This window comes from Podarcis liolepis, assembly GCF_965112155.1.
Source record: "Podarcis liolepis genome assembly, chromosome: 17".
Taxonomy (NCBI): domain Eukaryota; kingdom Metazoa; phylum Chordata; class Lepidosauria; order Squamata; family Lacertidae; genus Podarcis; species Podarcis liolepis.
Window position 1 is genome coordinate 3,593,393 of NC_139571.1, and position 20,466 is coordinate 3,613,858.

A 20,466-nucleotide genomic window follows, 5' to 3' on the forward strand; every position below is an offset into this window, starting at 1 on the left:
CCCAACCCCAGAACAGGCTATGGATGCTCATGACCCTGAATCAACAGTGGGGATGTCTGGGCCCAGTGAATTGTCTGGGAATAGCAGATGTTTCAGCAGTGCTGTGGCTGAGCAGGCATGATAAATCTGAATGAGAGGCCACCGGAAGCTCCCTGCAAAAGCAAGGTATGCATAAGCCACTGGTTTTTCCGAAAAGCTAATGAGACATCCAGGATCCCCACATTAATGAGTCAGACCTAAACTAGAATCAGTTACTTCCTCTACCAGGCAATGCAAGAGCCAGGCTGCTCAGGGCCAATGTTACACTATTTAGAGACACACCCATCCACAGCTTTTACTGCATGGAGTTTTTACCAGCGGAGCCACCACCAGTCAGTCCAAACCTAGATGGCTGGTAAGCTATCCAAAAGTCTCCCTTTGCTGGGACCATAAATGCCAAGCATCCAAGCCAATTCAAGCTGCCCAAGCATGGAAGCAGCCGAGAGTCACCACCCATTTCCAAGAAAAGGCTGCTCCTATTATAAGGCAAAGGACAATTAACAGTCATTTGCTTTCTTGTATTTCTGCCAAAACAGGAGACCCTTGAACTTTTGCTTCAGGAGCTAGGGGTCCATGGCAAAGCAAGGAAAATATAAGGATCAGTGAACTGAATGCAATCTTTGCCCAGTACACATAATTCCAATGGGAGATACCATGGTCTGGTTTACATACAGTGTTAAACCATGGTTTAAATTAGCTAAGGTTTGGTGTTGCATACAAACCCAGCCCAGCACCTTAACTACAGTTAGCTATGATTTTGTTAGCAAAAATAAGCCATGGTTTGTTGCTGGCTGTTGGTTTACTCACCTTAACTATGGATTAGCATTCCATACAAACCCAGTCAGTTCATTCGTTATAGTTTATGTATGAGCAGCTTCAGATCTATGAAGAGATAAGGAGGCTCTCCCACAAACTGGGTCCTTAAAAGTCTATCCTAGCTAAGGGCCCCGTCTGAAGCCATAGCTTCTTTCTGTGTTACTGTTCATCCCCAGCATGTGCCACTGTAGCAATATCCCAGACTACTATCAGACCCTCCAAGTGTCCCCATTTCGCCCCAGTTTCTGATTTGACCCCAGAATGTCCCACTTTTCCTTAGGATGTTCCTATTTCCGTAGGAGAAATGTTGGATGGTATGTACTAGGGCATTATTGTGACTGGAAGAGCTCAAGAGTCCATCAACTTCCTGACACCTTTCCTTAAGGCAGAATCTTTGCCCAGACTCTGCACTGACGCAAGATTTACCCCAAAATCAGAGCAGAAGGACAAAGGCTTCTTATTGCCTAAGGTGTCGGTTGTGGGTTCACGAGAGCGCAGATATTGGCTCAACCACATCCCACTTCTTGGGCAACTTTCCCCCTCAATGTAATTCAAGTAATTCAAATTTGATGCGGCGGGTGGGGAGAAAAGAAGGCAAACAATTGTTTGAGCTTGGAAAATGTGCGTGCGGCGCGTCAGGAGCTCGCTCGACCGGCGAGTCAAAAGGCATCTACAAGAAATGGCTCGGCGGAAGGCGAGCGCCAGGCCGCCCCTCCTCCCACTCCTAAATAGTTAACGGGCCTTTCCGAAGCGGAGCGCCGCGCCGGGCTGGGCTGGGCCAGAGATGGCGGGAGGGCGCGCGGGGCGGAGGGCGGGGGCTGCAGCAACGCGAACCGAGGCCGGGGCTGAAGGGGGCTTCCCCCCTTTTTTTGCAGACTCCAGACAAAAAGCCTGAAACCGGAGCCGCCTCCTGCAACCCTCCCCGCCACGCCCAGATGCAGCGTCCTCCCGCCCGCCCCACCCCTCCAGCCAGGCCTCTTCGCGACTCTCCCCAAAAGGCACCCCATGACTACAGAAATGGGACCCCCAACTCCGAGGCGGCCCCGATCCGCCACCAGCGGTCCTTCTCTCCCCCCCCCGCCCAACCCCGCCACAAATCCCGCGAAGCTACGCACGCCCCCTTCGCGGGAGGGGCCAAGCGCGCCCCTCTCCTCTTCACCTGGGCCTCGCCATGGAGAGGAGAGCGGGGTGCCTTTCCAGTCCCCCCCTCCATAAGAGACAGACTTGGGTGCCCCGCATCCAAAGACCCCGCACTCCCCCACTTTTAGGATGCCCCCTTCAGGTCCCCTTTTCGCCCTCTCCGCCCCCCTCCCCTCTTTCGCTGGGACTTACCGATGGAGACCAGCTTGATGTTCTCTCTTTCCAGAAACTCCAGCGCCACCGAAACGTTCTCCAGCTGCATCTGCCGGAAAGTGGGGCGCGTGTTGTACTTGCGCCCCATCTTCTTCTGGCTCAGCACCTCGAGCAGCGCGATGAGGCGCAGCCCGTCCCCCAAGTCCGTCTGCAAGTTGGCGATGCGCTTGTTGACGCATTTCAGGTGCTCGTTGCACCAGCGCGTGAAGGTGTTCTGCTGGATCTTCTTCCAGGGCGCGTCCTCCGCCAGGTCCTTCTCGGTGGCCGGCATCTCGGCAGCGACCTCCCCCTGGATGCTGCTGCTGTTGCTGCCGCTGCCTGCTCCTCCGCCGCCGCCACCAACGCCTCCCGCTCCTGCGGCCTGATGGAGTCGCGCTTGAGAGCCGCTCATTATAACGGCTGGGCTCGGGGTGGGTGGGACCCCGGCGCTGGGTAGGTTGGGCCCGGGATTAAAGGCGCAGGATCCTGCAGAAGAACAGAGGAGAGGGAGGCGGTGAAGTTAGGCGCGACCAAAGGCGCACGGCGAGGCGCACAGAAGAGCCAGACACACGCCCACCTCGGGGCAGCGGAGACTGGGCTCCAAGGAGGGCAAGGCGGCAGCCCCAGCCCCACAGAAGCGGCGAGCGCCTCCAAGCTGCGCGCACCTCCAGGGGCTGGTAGTCGGACGGGCGGGGCAGGAAGGAATCCCCAGACCCGAGGCTTCTGCAATCCTGTGCACGCTCACTTGGCGCGCAATCCCAATTGGGAGTGCGGGGGTGGAGTGGGATCTACTCTGGAGTAAGTTTATACATAGGCAACAGCTGCAAAAGTGCCTAGCCCTCTTAAAGGTGGGTCAGCGAGCTTAGGGAGGGGTCCTGCAAAAGGAGTGAAGGGCAAGCTATTCCTTGGCCACGGCAGCCCAAGGAAGCCTCCATGTGCAGAAGCAGTGTATCTGGGAGGAGGAGGGGCGAGGGCTTCCCGGAGGCTACTTTGGGAAGCGGTGGACGAGGCTCTAAACCTCTCGGGTCCCTCCAGCGAACCTCTCTTCTGGAGCCTATGGGCCTGGAATGGCAGGGTGCCGAGGCCTTTGCTTTACGCGGGGCCCTTTGGCAAGGGATCACAAGGGGGGCGTTACTTGGGAATTGCAGCCGCAGCCAGACCCGCTCGCTCACCCCACACCTTCGAAAGAAGGCGCGAGGCGGGAGAGCAGCTGGGGAAAGAATGGGGGGCGCGCCTTCCGTGGGGCCTCCTTCTCTGCCCACCCCCGTGCCCACCACTTCCTTTTTAAAAGTGAGGATCTCGGGCACCAGGCGCGAAGATCCGGGGGATGCTGTGATGGCAAGGCGGGAGGAAAGGCGCCCCCGCCCTGGAAGGCCCTGATCCCGGGTGTTCTCTGTCTCTCGCACACACCCCGACCCAGAGAAGGAAACGAGACTTGCCCCAGGAGGGAGGCAGCTCTGAAGCGGGGGGATTCCGCGGTGAGCCAGCCCCCCTCCCCCAGCTGGAAGGCGCCGGAGAAATGCCCCCGGGCTAGGAAGCGCACGTCTCCCGAATTCCTGCGCCTGCCCCTCCTGCCGCCCCCGCCCCGGCCGGCCCTGCGCCTCTTTTGCCTCGACTGCGGCTCTGGCTGCCCTGGGTGTCTCCTCTTGCTGGGGAGGGTGAGATCCAGGGTCTCTCTCTGTGTCTGCCTCCCTCTCGCCCTCGACACAGCACGGCGACGGGGCCGGTCTCGGCTTGTCATCTGCTTGCAGCTGCTCGCCTGCCTGCCTGCCTTCCCTCCGCTGCGCTCCCTCTCTGACACCTCCACGGCTGAGCTGCTGCTCTAGGATCGCTCAGTCAGTAGAGCGAGAGATTCTTAACCCCAGGGCTTCTTCAAGAAGCAACCTTCAAAATAAAATAAAAAATCAAAGATCCTTACCGTATAAATTATTAAAATACGTGGATATTTGTGCAGAAATGACCGCACAAACTTTATTTTAGTTCAATAAAGAAATAAAATTTTGTTTAGAAAAAAGCATCTCCGGGTTTGTGGGTGCCAGCCCCCCAGGCAGCCCCAAAGATTGCTGCGTGGTTGGGGTCAGACTAGTTGACCTTCGTGCTCCCTTCCTATTTTTACAAGCCTCTTTGGGCCTGCCATACAGAGGGAAGTGGCTTGGGGAGAGGTGTTCTGGAGCAGGTTTTATTCATGACCAAAGATTCCACTTCTCTGCTGAATGGTTTGTGTTGGGTCATCTGTGGTAGAGGCTAGAGTACCTCTGAACATGTGCAAAGTCCGCTCTCAGACTGATGTAGACACACACATTTGCACATCATACACATTCTAGGGTTAAGGGCCCTGTAATTTTTCAGAGAAAAGAGAAACCCTGGCAGCCTTGATTTGTAGAAAATTAACTAGACCCAACCAAAAACGGTCTCACGTGAAGCCCCCAGCCAGTTGGACTATTGCGTGATTTGGCTCAGGTATTGTCTACTCTGGCTAGCTAAGGTCCCTTTGACTAGAGCTGCCAGGGACTGAACCTGGGCAAAGCATGTCCTGCTGAGCTGCCATCACCACCTGAAGTCATGCTTCTTGGTGTTGCCACATCACTGCCTCACTCTTCCCACTCCACCAACAGTGCTAAAAAGAGCCAAGGTGGTCCATTCTCAGCCTTCTTACTTGTTGAAACTGGGCCAGGTGTGTGTGTGTGTGTGTGTGTTTTGCCATGGCCTTGTCAGTCTGTTCCAACTTGCTATGTCACTCCCATGTCACAAAGCTAAAGAGACGAGGAGAGACCTCAGGGAGGAGATGTGCAGCTACAACCAGGGCCAGCCCTACTATTAGGCAGAGCGAGGCAGCTGATGCTGGGAGACGGCAAGGCCAGTGCCAGACTTCCAGGAGGCCCTTGGCACAGTGCCGTGGATGACGCTTCCTAACAAACACACAGCAGGTTCAAAAAACAAAAACAAACCACCTACTGCACTGACAGCAATTCTGCAGCCTGTGCATTTGTGGGTAAATTCTGATTGTGAGCAACCACTGTAGGAGGGAAACAATGTTGACTCTCACTCAGAAGCAGCACCTCCACCCACTGCGAAGATGGCCACCCATAATTCCCATGAGGTCGGAGAGTGGCAGCACAGCCAGGCCACACGGGTGAGCACATGGCTTCCCAAAACAGAAGTCCTGGGAACTACACTTCCCATCACCCTTAACAAGCTACAGTTCCTGGAATAAAGTCACATGCATGTATCTTTGTGCACACTACAGTGTTTTTTGTTTTTATTTTTACAAGAGGGTAATGCCTGGGGGTCTGCAGCTGCAGAACAGCACTTCTCTGCTTAATAAGACTTCCTCAGGTCCCGTGCTCTTTTCCTATAAAAAGAGGTGCCAGAGGTCATCCTGTTCTCTTAGAATGGCAATGGCACCCACATGAGAAGTAATGGAACTGAGTTCCAGCTGAAAAAAGCCCTGCTCAGGTCCAAGGTGGAGGGGTACCTTAACAGAGGGCTGAGTAACCTGTGGCCCTCCCAATGCTGTTGGACTCAAATTCCTATCATTGCCAGCCAGTAGGACAGTCAGAGGATGATGGGAGTTAAACATTGGACAGCAGAGCATTGCTGTGCATGGAGGGAAACAGGCAGGGTCTTGCTTGTGTATTAACAGCAGTCTTTGGGATGGACAGCTGGAGGACTTCATAAGAGTCCCTCGTGCTGGAGGAGCAGTGCAACACCTACAAGTGGGAAGTGTTTGTGGCTCTGCCCCAGCTCCCATCTCTGCCCTACTCATTCCCCCACATTGCTGTGGTTCAGCAAGCTGCAGTGGCCTAACGGCTTTGTCAAAGCAGCCCCAGCCCCACCCAGACTTCCTGAGACGGGTTTTGAAATTTCTCATTTTGTACCAGCTCCTGTGCACCCCACCCTGGGACTTCCCCATCTTGCAGGGCTGGGGGAAGGTCGTGGGCAGATCAGACAAAGCACTGTGTGCAGTAAGGGGACCCCTTTGCTAGGGAAGATTAGAGGAAGTGCTTAAACTCTGTATATCTGGATGGGGGAGACATGAAAGCATCTGGCCCTGTAAACTGAAGAGATTCCTCTTCTAATTCCAGTTGCCTTGGAGGCTTCCTGGAGTGACTCAGTGACGGGGTGGTAGTGGCGAAGGAACACAGAACATGTTTGGTGCCACCAGTGGCGGCTGGTCAGTTAGGGCAAATGGGGCACAGCCTCCTTTGCACATGTCATGGACTCTGGCTCCTTGCCTTCCTTCCTACCCGTCCCCTTGGGCCAGCACCGCATGGCACTCAGTATCATTTCCATCCCACAGGAACATGGGTCCCATAGCTCAGTGGTTCAGCACATGCTCTGCACACCCAAGAGAGCTGCTGCCAGCCAGTGTAGGCAGTCCTGTGTTAGATGGACCCCCAGCCTGAGTTGGTACCAACAGGTTCAGACGCTGGTTGCAGGGCCAGTCCTGGCATTGGAACATCAGCAGGCTCTGACCACTTGGTTGAGCATGAGGGCAGGAGGTGCTGCCTGTGTCCATCGCCTTTCAGCCCATTTCCTGCCCTTGGAGTCGTGCAGCCTGATCTGTTTCTTCACCAGGGCAGGCGGCCTGCTTCAAATCATCTGCACTCTCACTGCAGTGGCCTCAGACAAGCCTATCTTTCTCAGCCTCAGCTTGCTCCCCCTACTTCTGCAATATGGGGAGTAATACTATTGGCCTACCATGCAGGGTTGTTCTGAAAGTGCATGAAGACAAAGTGTGGGATGCTCTGAATGACTGGAGCACGTATAAGTGTTCCTGACCCCTCCATTTTTCTCCCCAGCTGAAACAGGGGTGGGGATGGGGCTAGCTAGGGATGCGAAAGGATACGTGGGTGCCCCCTGCTGGCCTAGCCAGGAATTGCCATTCTGCACTTCTGTGTGTCTCTCTCTGAGAGCTTGGTCCCTTTTAAGAATCAGGACTGATTCCTCGCACACAGCCTCTTTGCAGATAAAAATGCCCAGAAGTCAGCATTTAACATTAAATTTGACAGGCCTCACGTCTGTCTGGAAGGCATTATCCATGTAAATAACAGCATCTACATAGCCCATTTCAAGTGTTCAGAGCATATTACACAATGCATTTCCATTAAGTGAGTCTTATAACCAGCGTGGTGGTGGGTTAGAGTGTGGGAGGCAAGAGTTCAAATCACCACTCAGCTGTGAAGCTCACAGGGTGACCTAGGGCCTCTCACTCATTCTTAGCATTTTCTCCCTCACAGGGTTATTGCGAGAATAAAATGACAAGGAGAACTATGTCTGCCACCTTGAGCCCCTGGAGGAAAGGTGGAATATCAATTTAATGTATAAATAGATAAAGTAATAATAAACAATATCTCTAGAAGGAAAGCCGGTATCGCCTCCCCTATATTCCAAGTTGTGCATATGCAACACTAAGAGTTTATTAGCTTGCCTAGGCTATGAAGTCAGCTGCGGGGATTTATAAGGAAATTATACACTTTGTGTTTAAAACAGACATCAACATACTGTTAGTTGCTTACAGTAAAAGGCTAGCCATGCTTACTCAAAAGTAACCCCTACTGATTCAATGGGGCTTACTGTCCCAGGTAAGTGGCATTAGGATTGCAGCCTTAGCCAAATTACTGGTGGCGCATACCACAGCATACAACTAATTAATGTTATGCTTGCTTCTTCTTTTTCAGCTAAGTATTTGCACATGCACACACATTTTCAGATTTTCAGTCCTGGGGGCAGATGTGTGGAGAACCTCATTTTGCAATTATTGATGTCACTAGGAACCATTCAATACCACCCTCTGATAGTCATACAAAACAGAAGTCTACTAAGAAAGTTGCACTCCTGGTGAAGAGTAGTTTTCAGATTTTAGTAGGCACTTTTTCAAGCACTGTAACCCCTCTGGAAATCTAATTTGTCAGTTAAGGCAGGAGTGGAGGAAGAGGAAATAAATGTGTATCAGGCACCGTCAGTAAGGTTAAAGTGGCTTGCATGTGTCTGAAATGTATGGCTGCTGTTCATGCACACATATCATGGGAACAGATTTCCCCCCAATGCATGCAGATTGAAGTGGAGAAAAACCACAAGAGTTTAAATGAACAAATGCACATGCAGCACTTTTAGCTATGAGCAGTATGCAATTATTTAAACAAATGTTGTCCTTGCAACATGAAAACAGTGATCAGAAAAAGATTGGGATCCCATACTGTGTGTTCATGGTTGGAAAGCCTCACCATTTAAACAAATGTGCACCACTCACAATGGAAACTGCCATGCATTGGTATTGGAGGAAATTAATTCTTTTCATGCACACAATCATTTATATCCATATTCTGGGTATGCAGACTGTATATGGGACTGTGTGTGTGAATTTTATCTGTAAGTTGCTATAGCGGGTGGTTGTTTGTGTGCTGTGTATACATGTGCAAGTACATACGCTAAAGTTCTCAGAATGATTCTCAGTAATACCCCCAGTCATGGTGAGAGGGTCAGTGCCTTTTCTGTTGGTGTTGGGTGGCTGGGAGAGACAGTTCTATCAGGGCATTTTTGGCATCAGCCACTTAGAGGCTTGCAAAGCAGTTTCATTTACCAGCAAAGTGTCTGTTGTTGTGGCAAATGGAGGAATGGGGCAAGTGCTGGTGCACATCTCTGGTCATGGCACCCTGAAGGATCTCCATCTTTGCCCCCCTTAATGCCACAATGCAGTGCTTTACTTGCTCTTATTAGCATCTGGGGAGAAAGTAACAGGGTACACTCAGGGATGCCACTGCGTTAGAGGCTAAACGTGCTCCCTTCTACCCACACCCTGAATAACTCACCTGAAGTAGGTGAGTTCCCTTCTCATCTATGTCCCATATTGCCACCTAGTTACTTAGTCCCATTGAGGTCCCATAGAAGCCTTTGAGAATCAAGACTGTGCTTATTTACACAGCCCAGCTCCTTCTCCAGTACAAATCTCCAGTACAAATCCCTCCTCCATCTACAGTTCATTTTTGGGGGGTCTTGGGACTGGCTTTCATAAGGAAATAAAATCTTAAATTCCTGAAATCCTGTTCTATCCTGGAGTCCCAGAGCAAGTAAGAATATGTTAGTGAAGAACAGATCGGGAGGTAAGTAGATATGAACAGAAACATCCATTCACCAAACACTCTCAGAACTTGGTAGCAACAGGAAACATATTCTCCAAATTGGCTTTTAGTCACCACTGGCTTCTTACAGGCCAGTCCGTGGGCCACCCCAAGGATTTTGGTGCTTGACATGACAACGCTTCTACCTCCCCATCCCACCAATCAACATGAGACACAGTCCTCCAGAAAGCCTCCCTACATCAGGCCCCACTGAAGTGAACAGGGGTACCTGTGTGCAGTTTGCTGTCTGTCTTCCACACCACTCCCCAGCCCCATAAGAGCACCCCAAATTCACCATTAAGTCTGCAGTCCCACCTAAGCTCAGGCTTCTGCAGTCGTCATGAGCACACTCAACACCTGGTGTGCCATCACAGATGTTTTCAAAAAGGGAAAGTTGATTCTTTAACATGCTTACAAATGATGACCGGCAGTTTGTTTGCTGAGTGATGTACCGTATTTAGAAATCAACACAAGCGTTGCTGATGATATAGTATTGACTTTACAGGAGCCAGAACCTAGTACTAAAAGGGTATTGGAACTGATTCAAGAATTTGGACAGGTTGCAGGTTTCAAGTTGAATAAGATGAAAACCAAGGTTCTAGAGAAAAATTTAACTATGAATGAGAGAGAGAAGTTTCAGGAGGAGACAGGACTAACATTGGTTAAAAGAGTGAAATACTTAGGGGTTAACATGACTGCTAAAAATGTGAACTTATTCAAGGATAATTATGAAAAATGTTGAACTGAAGTGAAAAAGGATTTAGAAGTATGGACAAATTTGAAGTTATCATTGTTAGGCCGAATTGCTGTGTTAAAAATGAATGTGCTGCCTAGGATGTTATTTTTGTTCCAAACATTGCAAATTTTGGATAAGATGGATTGTTTCAAGAAGTGGCAGAAGGATATTTCTAGATTTGTTTGGCAGGGCAAGAAGCCTCGAATAAAATTTAAGATATTAACGGATGGTAAAGAAAGAGGTGGATTTTCCCTGCCAGACCTTAAACTTTATTATGAATCAGCTGCTTTTTGCTGGCTGAGAGAATGGCTGCTTCTTGAAAATACTGAAGTGTTGGATTTAGAAGGTTTTAACAATGTATTTGGTTGGCATGCATATTTGTGGTACGATAAGGTAAAAGTACATAAAGCATTTAAAAATCATATTGTTAGAAAAGCATTGTTTAATGTTTGGATAAGATATAAGGATTTGTTAGAAAAATAAACCCCAAGATGGTTGTCACCAATGGAAGTGAAGGCACAGAAAAAACTCAATATGGAGGCCAGATGGCCGAAATATTGGGAAATTCTGGAACAAGATGGAGAGAGAATAAAATTGCAGAGCTTTGAAAAATTGAAAAACAAAGTGCGAGATTGGCTAAATTATTATCAAATAATGGAGGCATACAAATTGGACAAAAAAGTTGGTTTCCAGGTGGAAAAATCAAAATTGGAAACAGAATTGTTAGATCCAAAAACCAAGAATTTGTCAAGAATGTATAACTTGCTGTTGAAATGGAACACACAGGATGAAACGGTGAAATCAGCTATGATTAAATGGGCACAAGATGTTGGACATAACATAATGATGGCTGACTGGGAACGGTTATCGACCACAGGTAGGAAATTTACGGCATGTAATGCCCTAAGAGAAAATTTAATGAAAATGATTTACAGGTGGTACATGACACCAGTTAAGCTTGAAAAAATCTATCATTTGCCCGAAAATAAATGTTGGAAATGTAATGAGACTGAAGGTACATTCTTTCACCTTTGGTGGACGTGCCCAAGGATTAAGACATTCTGGGAGATGATATATAATGAAATGAAAAAGGTATTTATTTAAATATACATTCCTTAAGAAACCAGAGGCCTTTCTCCTGGGCATGGTCGGCCAATTGGTGTTAACAGGATAGAATTTTTTTTATGTATGCAACAACAGCAGCAAGAATACTCATCGCGAAATATTGGAAGGCACAAGATTTACCCACCAGGGAAGAATGGCAGATGAAGTTGATGGACTACATGGAATTGGCGGGAATGACTGGCAGAATCCGAGACCAGGGGGAAGAGTCGGTGGAAGAAGACTGGAAAAAGTTTAAAGACTATTTACAGAAATACTGTAAAATTAATGAATGGTAGAAAAATGTTGGAATGAAGTTATATGGCTTTAGCAGAAATGTTACAAGGAATTAAGTATAAATAGATTAATAGAGCTTTAAAGGGGAAAAATATGGTTAGAATGTGTTAAGACATGTATTCGTATGGTTGGAAGGGGTTTGTATTTTTTCTTTTTCTACTTTGTTAACTATTTTTATTTTGTATTTTCTTCTGCTTTTATTTTATTTTGTAACACTTTGAAAATCTCAATAAATATCTTATATATAAAAAAAGAATGTGTTAAGACAATTATAGGATAGAAAACAGAGGAAGATGGAAAGGAATTGCTGAAACAATTAACAGAAGTGGAATACAAAAAGGGAGGTGTGAGGAGGTCGAGGAAATAAGGGAAAGAAAGATAAGATGTTGAAATTGGATTGTGTTTTAAATGGTTTTTGTTTTGTTTTGTTTGTTTCTTTTTTGTATTGTATTGTATGTTTTTTCTTTTTTGGTGTTTTGTAGTGTTGTGTTTAATTTGTTGGAAAACTAATAAATAATTTTTTTTTCTTATAGAAATCAACACAAGCGAGGCTTTTCCCACTGGCAACTGGTGCCAAAGGGTTCACGTAACTGGACCCTGAAATATGCTCATGCTAGGGCTCTGGCCTACCTCCAAGGGAAGGCAGCTCCAGACTGTGGTTCAGCCACCGCCTTTGGCCAGCCAGGGGGCATCTTGCTGCCCCAAGCAGCTGTGCCCCCCCCCCACAATCTGAGAGATGCACTCCAGCTACAGAGATAACACTCAGGCTCAGCCATGGGCATAGCCAGGATTTCTTTTTTGGGGGGGGAGCCAAAGTTGTTGAACATTTTTAGGAGATTGACGCCCCCCCCCCCAGTTGTTGAGCTTTCTTTGGAAAATCATGGGTAAATATACCCCCAAAGAGAAAGCAGTACAGGGGGCAGGCTTCTGCTGGGAGAGGGGCAGAAACTCAGTTAACACAGTACTTTCAATGCTTCTCAATAATTTTGTGGATCTGGGGGGGGGGCTGCCCCTTGTCCCCCCTTGGCTATGCCAATGGGCTCATCCCTTGAAGATATCTGCACATGTTTCATGGGTTGAGCTCTAGCACCCGCCACAACATTGCAAGGGGTGTGTGTGTGTCTTTGTGCCCTCTTGGATCGCACACACCGCCTCTTTGGAACCCTTAAAAGTGGTGCAAGAGATTGGGTTCCTTGTGGAGCTGAGATGACCATAGGACACCCACATTTGGTACAGGATGCTAATTTTTAATGCATTGCTCTTGGCCGATTATGGAAGAGACTTGACTACGTGGTTTCAAGAGCTCATTGAGCTTCCAAGGCGCGCGCACACACACACACACACACACACACACACACACCATCAGCAAGAAGAGGAACCAAAGACACTTCTGTAAAGCATATTATGGATCCTACCCCACCCAAGCAGCCACTACTCATCAGTCCTGATTTATAGAGCTTCTTTGGTGAGCACTCATTTTGAGAAATCATTTTCCTTGTGGTGCAGAAAATAAACTTTAAGGAATGCCTTTCATCTCCCTTCCACCTTATGGCAATCCACGGAGCAGGTAAGTCCCTCTATGGCATGGGTAGGCAAACTAAGGCCCGGGGGCCGGATCCAGCTCAATCGCCTTCTCAATCTGGCCTGCGGACGGTCCGGGAATCAGCGTATTTTTACATGAGTAGAATGTGTGCTTTTATTTAAAATGCATCTCTGGGTTATTTGTGGGGCATAGGAATTTGTTCATATTCCCCCCCTTCAAAATATAGTCTGGCCCCCCACAAGGTCTGAGGGACAGTGGACCGGCCCCCTGTTGAAAAAGTTTGCTGACCCCTGCTCTATGGAAAAGGCTTGGCAGGGTGGGGGGTGCTTAGTCAAAGAGATGCATGCAGTTCCGAGGTTCTATCGATAGGTGGCCCTCTTGACTCCCTTCCCAGCTCCCCCCTCCCCCCTCTTTCCCCCACTGCTGCTCCTCCTTCAAGCAACACAGAAGAACTCCCAGCCTAGGGACCTGGCTTCATATTTTCCCCTTATTTGGAGAGTTTCATTTCTTTGGGTTTTTAAAATAACCAGCCAGACCCTCCCCAGGGCCCTGGGGGAAAGGGATATTGCAGTGGGCTGCGAATCAGGGCAGAAGGGTGTCAGTCAGCTGAGGAAGGAGCACTGGGGATGGGGGGGTGCAAGAAGGCTATGGCTTGGTTGGGGTGGGGGCAGTGCGGGTGTGTAGCAGAGCAAGGGGGAGCCCAAGCTGTAAGAAATTAAGGCTGAAGCAAGGGTGGTGGGCCGAGTTCTTGGAGCTGGTGTTCGAAAAAACAACAACTCCTTTTACTTTGCATGACCTAATCTGGAATAAGAGTCATCCCACCCCCACCCCACCCCTATTCTGCTCTCCTCACCAGGCTTAGGAATCCCCACTTTCCTCATGAACATGCTTTGAAAGCGTGAGAAAGCGACGGTCTGTCCCTGTCACCCCCCCACCCCCAAATATTTAATAACCCCAATTGTGTGTGAAGCAGCGTAGTTCAGGGGAGCTCTGGGCTAATTGAAGGATGCAGCACTGGGAATATTCATTGCCTTCCTATCCCATCTTTCCTCCAATAAGCTATTTTATCACCACCCCAACCCTACAAGGCTGAGAGGCAGGGACTGGCTCAAAGTCACCCCATGAGCTCCAGGGCTGATTGGGAGTGTGCATGTTTCTAGTCCGACACTCTAACCACTACACTGCATGGCAATCAAAGGCTGGGGATGTCCCACCTGTTTGCTCATTTTTCCTGACACCGGTGAGACCAAAAGCCCATTCACACAACCGCTGATGGCCATGACGGCCATGCTTCTTTTAGTGCCTCCAGCACAGACTTTCTCCCACACGGCTGCAAGCTCTGGGCTGCCTGGGTAAAAGCATGCCAAAAGCGGGCGCAGGCTCAGCTTAGCTACACAGCAAGAGCCGCCTTTCACTCAGCCAGTTCAGCCTAGGGCAGCGTGGCAGGAAAAGTGGGCCTGTCATGAGGTAATCTGAGCCAGCTGCCTCAGGTGGCTTGTGAGGGGGACAGTCCATTAAACAGCAGCAACATGTCAATGGGTGTTCTTATGCTTGCATTTTCTTGGTGAGTTCTGTTTGGCGTTCCTGCCCTCAGGCACCAAAATGCCTCAGGCTCTCTCTGCCAGAGGGGCAGCCCCCAGAGTGAGGCCAAGTGAGGCAGTAGGTTTGGGATGCCATGAAGGACAGCAAAGCAAACCACACTCCTGGTCTGCTCCTGTTCATTTCGGTGAGGCTCATGCAATATAACCTCCAGGAGGATGTTTGTGGCCGTTCCCAGAGGCATCTGGTTGGCCACTTCAGAAACAGGATTTGGGCCTAGAAGGGCCTTTGGCTTGATCCAGCAGCCAGGGTCTTCTTAGCCTCTTATGGATTGTGCCCTGTGTTAATAGTGGGTGTCAGGGTAGGGTATGTGGACTTTCTGCCTCAGGCCTGCAAAAAAGTAAGGGGTTCTAGTACTTCCCCAAGAGATTGTGGCAGCCCCCAACTTCCATATTAGTACCTTTTTGTTTGCACTTTCCTTAGGGTGGCCTACATGGCTTCCCCTTTCTTTTTACCCTCACAACAACCCTGTGTGGTAGGATAAGCTGAGAGGCAGTGGATCATCTAGTAAGCTGAGTGAGGCATTGACCCTGGGGCTCCTTGGCTCTCGCTTGACATACTAACCAAAACACAATGGCTCTTCCTCTCTGCCCCTCTCTCTTCTCCATGCACACAGGTGGAGCTATGGGACAGGAAGGCTTCTAAGCTGTGGCGACGCACCTTGAGGACATCGCTAGGGATTCTGTGCAAGTGAGACTGTAGTTGCCAAAAGACATGCGGGGTCTTCCTTTTTTTATTTTTTTAATGTATTCAGAGATGTTTTAACATGTCACAAAGCAAACCGGCATTGAGGACATGTCTTTTCATCCTTCCTCCTTCCCAGGACTTTCCTAGGGCAGCGTAATTCAGAACACATTATACGTTCTAGAAGGAATCTTAAAGGTAAAGGGACCCCTGACCATTAGGTCCAGTCGTGGACGACTCTGGGGTTGCAGCGCTTATCTCGCTTTACTGGCTGAGGGAGCCGGCATACAGCTTCCAGGTCATCTGGCCAGCATGACTAAGCCGCTTCTGGCGAACCAGAGCACACACGGAAACGCCATTTACCTTCCCGCCAGAGAGGTGCCTATTTATCTACATGCACTTCGTGCTTTTGAACTGCTAGGTTGGCAGGAGCAGGGACTGGGCAACAGGAGCTCACCCTGTCGCGGGGATTCGAATCACCAGCCTTCTGATTGGCAAGTCCTAGGCTCTGTGGTTTAACCCACAGCGCCACCTGCATCCCTAAAAGGGATCTTAGGGACATCCTTATAGCATTTGGGATTGGCATAGGAAGAATGGGCCACTTGGTCTAGAACAGAGTCCTAGGTTTTTACATTCTCATCCCTTGTGCCCACCCCCACCACCAACCCTGCCTATATTATTCCACCTGCCCAATCTCACCCCTTCTTTCTGATGCAATATACTTTTGGAATGTACACACCAAATGATACTCATTCTTTCCAGGGTAATCTGCAATAACAATACTTGTACTATATTCACAATTCTAAAGCACACCAGAACCCCTTGACTGGCTCACACAAGCTTTTATGCCAGCCTTCACTCACCTGCCCCCCCCCGTTGCTTTGGACTGCAATTTCCATCAGCCCTGCTACCTGGAGCCGAAGGGAGTTGTAGTTCAAGACATCTGTAGGGCCCCAGGTGTCCAATGGCTGTTTTGTGGATTAATTAGCTGAGATTATATCACCCCCTCCAGGTTGCATAGCCATGATTTGTAGTGTGGCTTCTAGCCTTAATTGTGCATTTTAAGAAGGAGGAAAGTCCTTCTTTAATTGTGAACATATAGGAATAGTTAATGACTTTTCAGGGACTTCTAATAATGCAATCCTACACTTGTCTAATCATCAGACAAGTTTAATGAGGCTTATTTCCATGTAAATCAATATAGGATTGCAGACTGCTTGACTGCAATCCTAATCCCATTTACCTGGGAGTAAGTCCCAATGAGTACAGAAGGTTTTAATTCCAAGTAGACATGGTTACTGTAAGGCTGTTATCCTATGGTATGCCCAGGAATAATCCTAATAGAATAAAGTGGGATTTATTTCTGCATAAACGGCATAAGGTCATGCTGGTTTTTGCCTTACATTATCTTGAGCAAGCGCCTGTGAGTATGCGCCGAGAACTAGGGGTGGGGGCTGTACTCTTTAATTACCACAATTGTATTGACACATGGGTGGTGAACAAGGATTAAGTGAGACTGCATTAATACGATAGGCACAAAATCACACCCTTACGACTTTTTGTTAATTCATCCAGAATAAATATCACCTTCTCCTGATTAAATGCTTACAGTCACTAATGGCCATTAGAATTGCCACTTGACTCCTGAAATAATATATTTAATTATAATAACATTTGAACTATGTATGGAGGTTATTGTTTTTGTTTGTTACTATGTTATGTATTTTTGTGCTTTGATACTGCAAACCACCCTGTGACCCTTGGATGGAGGGTGGTGTAGAAATTCAATAAGTTAAATAAAATATGCATTAAAATTGTTGGTGGGAAAAACAATTTTCACGTTTGCCAGTGTGGTGGAGTGTGTTAGCCTTAGAGCTCAACAATTTGGGTTCCAATCCCCACTGAGCCAGAGAGCTCGCTGTGTAGCTATGCGCTTCTGCATTTCAGATTAATCTGCTTTGCAGGGTTGTTAGGAGGATAGGATGGGATAACACCATGTGCACCACCATGAACTTGCTAGGGAAAGGATAAATAATATAATACTGTACAATGTATTACATTACAATTCCAAGCAATGTAATGCAATGTAATACAGCTTCCAGGATGGTGAAGATGACAAGATGTTTAAAACGATGCTCAGGGGTAGCTAATTTGCTCTAAAGTGTATTCTTCTCCCTTGTTCTCACCGGCCACACCCAGTTGTGGCTGACACTCAGTGGTGTCAGAAACCAACCTGGGGCACAATCACGAGCCCATAATTGCACATTCCCCATCACACAGGAAAAAAGTGACCAGAAACTTCTGCATTTTGCAGCACCATCAGCCTCGAAGGCACACACCCAGAAATTGCTTAGACCAGATGACACACTTTTGTATTCCGAATCAGATGTGGTTAAAGAGGTGCTAAGAGGTGGGGCTTCTTCTCCCTGAGAAGCAGCCTCACTGTGAAACGATGCACTGCAGCCCCCTAAGGTGGATTTGGGGGTGGTCCCCTTAAGGACAGCAGAGTGAGAGCCAGCAAAGTTCCCACCCGCGGAGGACAAAATCCGCGGGGAAATTCTCCTGCCCCCACCTCACTAAAATAGGCAGGGGAGCCACCACTTCGACAGTCTGCAGGGCTTCCGAGAAGACTGTGCCCATTGGCGTAGTCTAGATTTATTTTAGGAGGGGCAGGATTCATGTTAGGGGGCGCAGAACCGAGTAATATGCGATGCCATGACTGTGCCCCATGTTATCTAGTGGGGGCACTTTAAGGGTGGCGCACGGAACCTGCGCGGGTCTGTTTCGATTTCCTGCTTAACAAGAGACTTCCCGACTTTCCCCAGTGCTAGTTATCTTCTGATCTACTAATCAAAGGCAAAAAGATTTTGGTGGCTCTGGCTGTGATGCAAGAATCACAGGCTCACAAGCTCCAGACTCGTCCTCCCAGCCCGCCTGCCGAAACCTACACAGATGCAACCCAGGCTGGCAGCAAGTTGAACTGAAAAGGCTGTTGGGTTTAACCAGGGCGTGCAGGTAAAGTCACCTGAATAAAGCAATTGCGTCCATCGCCCGGCCGAGCGGGGTGCGGTGGAATGGGCGGGTTACCGCGTTTCTGCACTGAGCAGGAGTTCACGCGGGTGGCCACTTATCTCGTGTCTGTTGTACCTGATGCGTGGTGCACAGATCCCTTGCCCCTGGCCGGATGATGCCCAGGAACCAGCTGAGCAGATGGTTCTACTGGAAGGGGAGTGGGGAGGTTCCGTGCCGCTGGTCCACCCAGGACCTTGCCCTCCACATCTCCCTCTCGGTCACGCGAAGAGGCCCCCTGTTGCCCACCCAGGGGGCGATGGAGGGTGGGACCCGGGCCCAGGAGGGGGCGCTGCGAGGGGAGGAAGGCCCGAGACCCCGCTCGCCTCCCGCTCTTCTGCTTAGCAGCGGACCCCTTTCTTCTCCGGCCGCTCCCGCTCCCCTGCTCCCTCTTCCGCGCAGCTCCCGCATCCCGACGTGCCGTGCACGCGGGTCCCTCCGCCGCGTGTCCTCCTGGCTCCCCGCCTCGGCTCTTCTCTGCTTAGGCATCCCGCCGACGCCTCCTTCCTCGTTGCGCTTCCCGGCCTCCCTCCTCCATCCCCAGCCTGACTTCCCTCCCTTTCCCCGCCTGGTCCACCTTCCGTCTTCCTCCTTCCCGGCGCCTCCTCGTTCCCCCGCCCGTCCAGCCCCGGCGGCGCCCGCTCCCTCTGGCCCATCTCACCTCTCCGGACCGGCGGGCGGGCGGGCAGGACTGGGGCTGGTGCTCCTGCCTGCCTGGGACGGGACGGGACGGGGCGGTGCGTGCGTCTCGGGCCGGAGCTGGGCTCGGAATGGCCGGGCGGCGGGCGGCGGCGGGGAGGACACCGGGCGGGCGGGCGGCTCAGCAAGCCTTAATTGGTAAAGAGCAGAGCCGACGGGAGGAAGGAGGGACGGGGGGAGGCCGGTGGCAGCAGATGGGGGGAGCAGCAGGAGGAGGAGGGACCCAGGCGCCGCCCCCGGGGGGAGCGCAGAGCGACGTCCACCCCGGGGTACAAGGGTTGCCCCTCTAGAGGGCGCCCCACGGGGAGCGCGCCGGTCGTTGGCCCTTTGCCCTCCACTGCAAGCGGGGCGTGGGAAGCTCAGCCACGGAAGGGGCATCCTCCTCCTTCCACTAGGGGGCATCAGCCGCCATGTGGGGAAGGGGACTGGCGAGCGGAGGGCTCAAGCAAGGCAAAGCGGCTATGTCAAGTTTGCAGGGCTTTGGACATTGTTGAAGGGTGGTAGGGGGCACAACAGACAGATCTGCCCCACTCCCCAGGGGCACAGTTCACAGGGCTGCCCTCCTGCACAAGCCTCCTAGAAGTTACCCCGTGGACACAGGAATCCTCAAGCCCCAAAATGACCCCCCACCTCTAGGCCACCTTCCTCACCCCAAATGCCAGGCAGACCACTGCAAGCCCCCTTAACCCCCATGGCCATGCCCACATTGACCCAGGGATCTTTCCGCTTAGTCATGGTGCCACTCTGTGCCCCATCACTATGGGCTGGGCATGAATCATGGGCACAGAAGGGGAAGGAAGAGGGTCAGCTCGTGAGGGACGTGGGGCACGGGGGTAGGGAACGGAGACAGAGGGGGCAGGAAGTGGTAGGAAGTGAGGCATGGCAGGCCTGGGTGTTGAGGGTGATAAGCTGCTGCGAATGGCCGCAGTCAGGATGGCTGAGTGGCTGGCATGGCTGATAAAAGACTTGAGAGAGAGGGAATGACAAGGGTTATAACAGGCATGGCCAAACTTGGCCCTCCAGACGTTTTGGGACTACAGCTCCCATCATCCCTAGCTATTAGGACCAGTGGTCAGGGATGATGGAAATTGTAGTCCCAAAACATCTGGAGGGCCAAGTTTAGCCATGCCTGGGTTATAAGAAAACATAATTACTTATTTGTAATAGATGACATACAAAGAACCCAGAGCTATGTCTAAAAATCGGCAAACCTATCAACTTAAAAAATGGCACATGATTTGTTATCCACTTGAGTGAGTGGATGTATGTCTACAGCTGAGCAAGCCTATATGCGTTGGAGTTCCTATGCGATGCATTTGCCTGCTCCATGGCATGTCTGTGTAGGTGTTTATGCGGGCACTTGTGTGGTGCAGCTTGTGTGCATGCACATGTGTGTCCGCAGCACAGATGCATGCTTTAGGCTTGTACAA

The 20,466-nt window shown here is 50.2% G+C and overlaps 1 protein-coding gene across 8 annotated transcripts in view; it reads right to left on the reverse strand.

The window, feature by feature from the left end:
- FLNA (filamin A) overlaps nt 1-19,239 on the reverse strand; it is an 83,238-nt gene extending 63,999 nt beyond the window's left edge. For 4 of the 8 annotated variants that reach the window (XM_083482750.1, XM_083482746.1, XM_083482748.1 and 1 more), the window contains exons 1-2: nt 4,705-4,853; nt 2,188-2,673 (exon numbers count right to left, since the gene is read on the reverse strand). In XM_083482750.1, the coding sequence (XP_083338876.1) occupies nt 2,188-2,673; nt 4,705-4,735 (517 nt within the window). In that variant the 5' untranslated portion in view covers nt 4,736-4,853. Of the gene's footprint in view, nt 1-2,187; nt 2,674-4,704; nt 4,854-18,998 lie in introns of those variants that run through there. The other 4 variants (XM_083482752.1, XM_083482751.1, XM_083482747.1 and 1 more) reach the window with 2 other exon arrangements.
- Between the last annotated feature and the right edge of the window lie 1,227 nt (nt 19,240-20,466).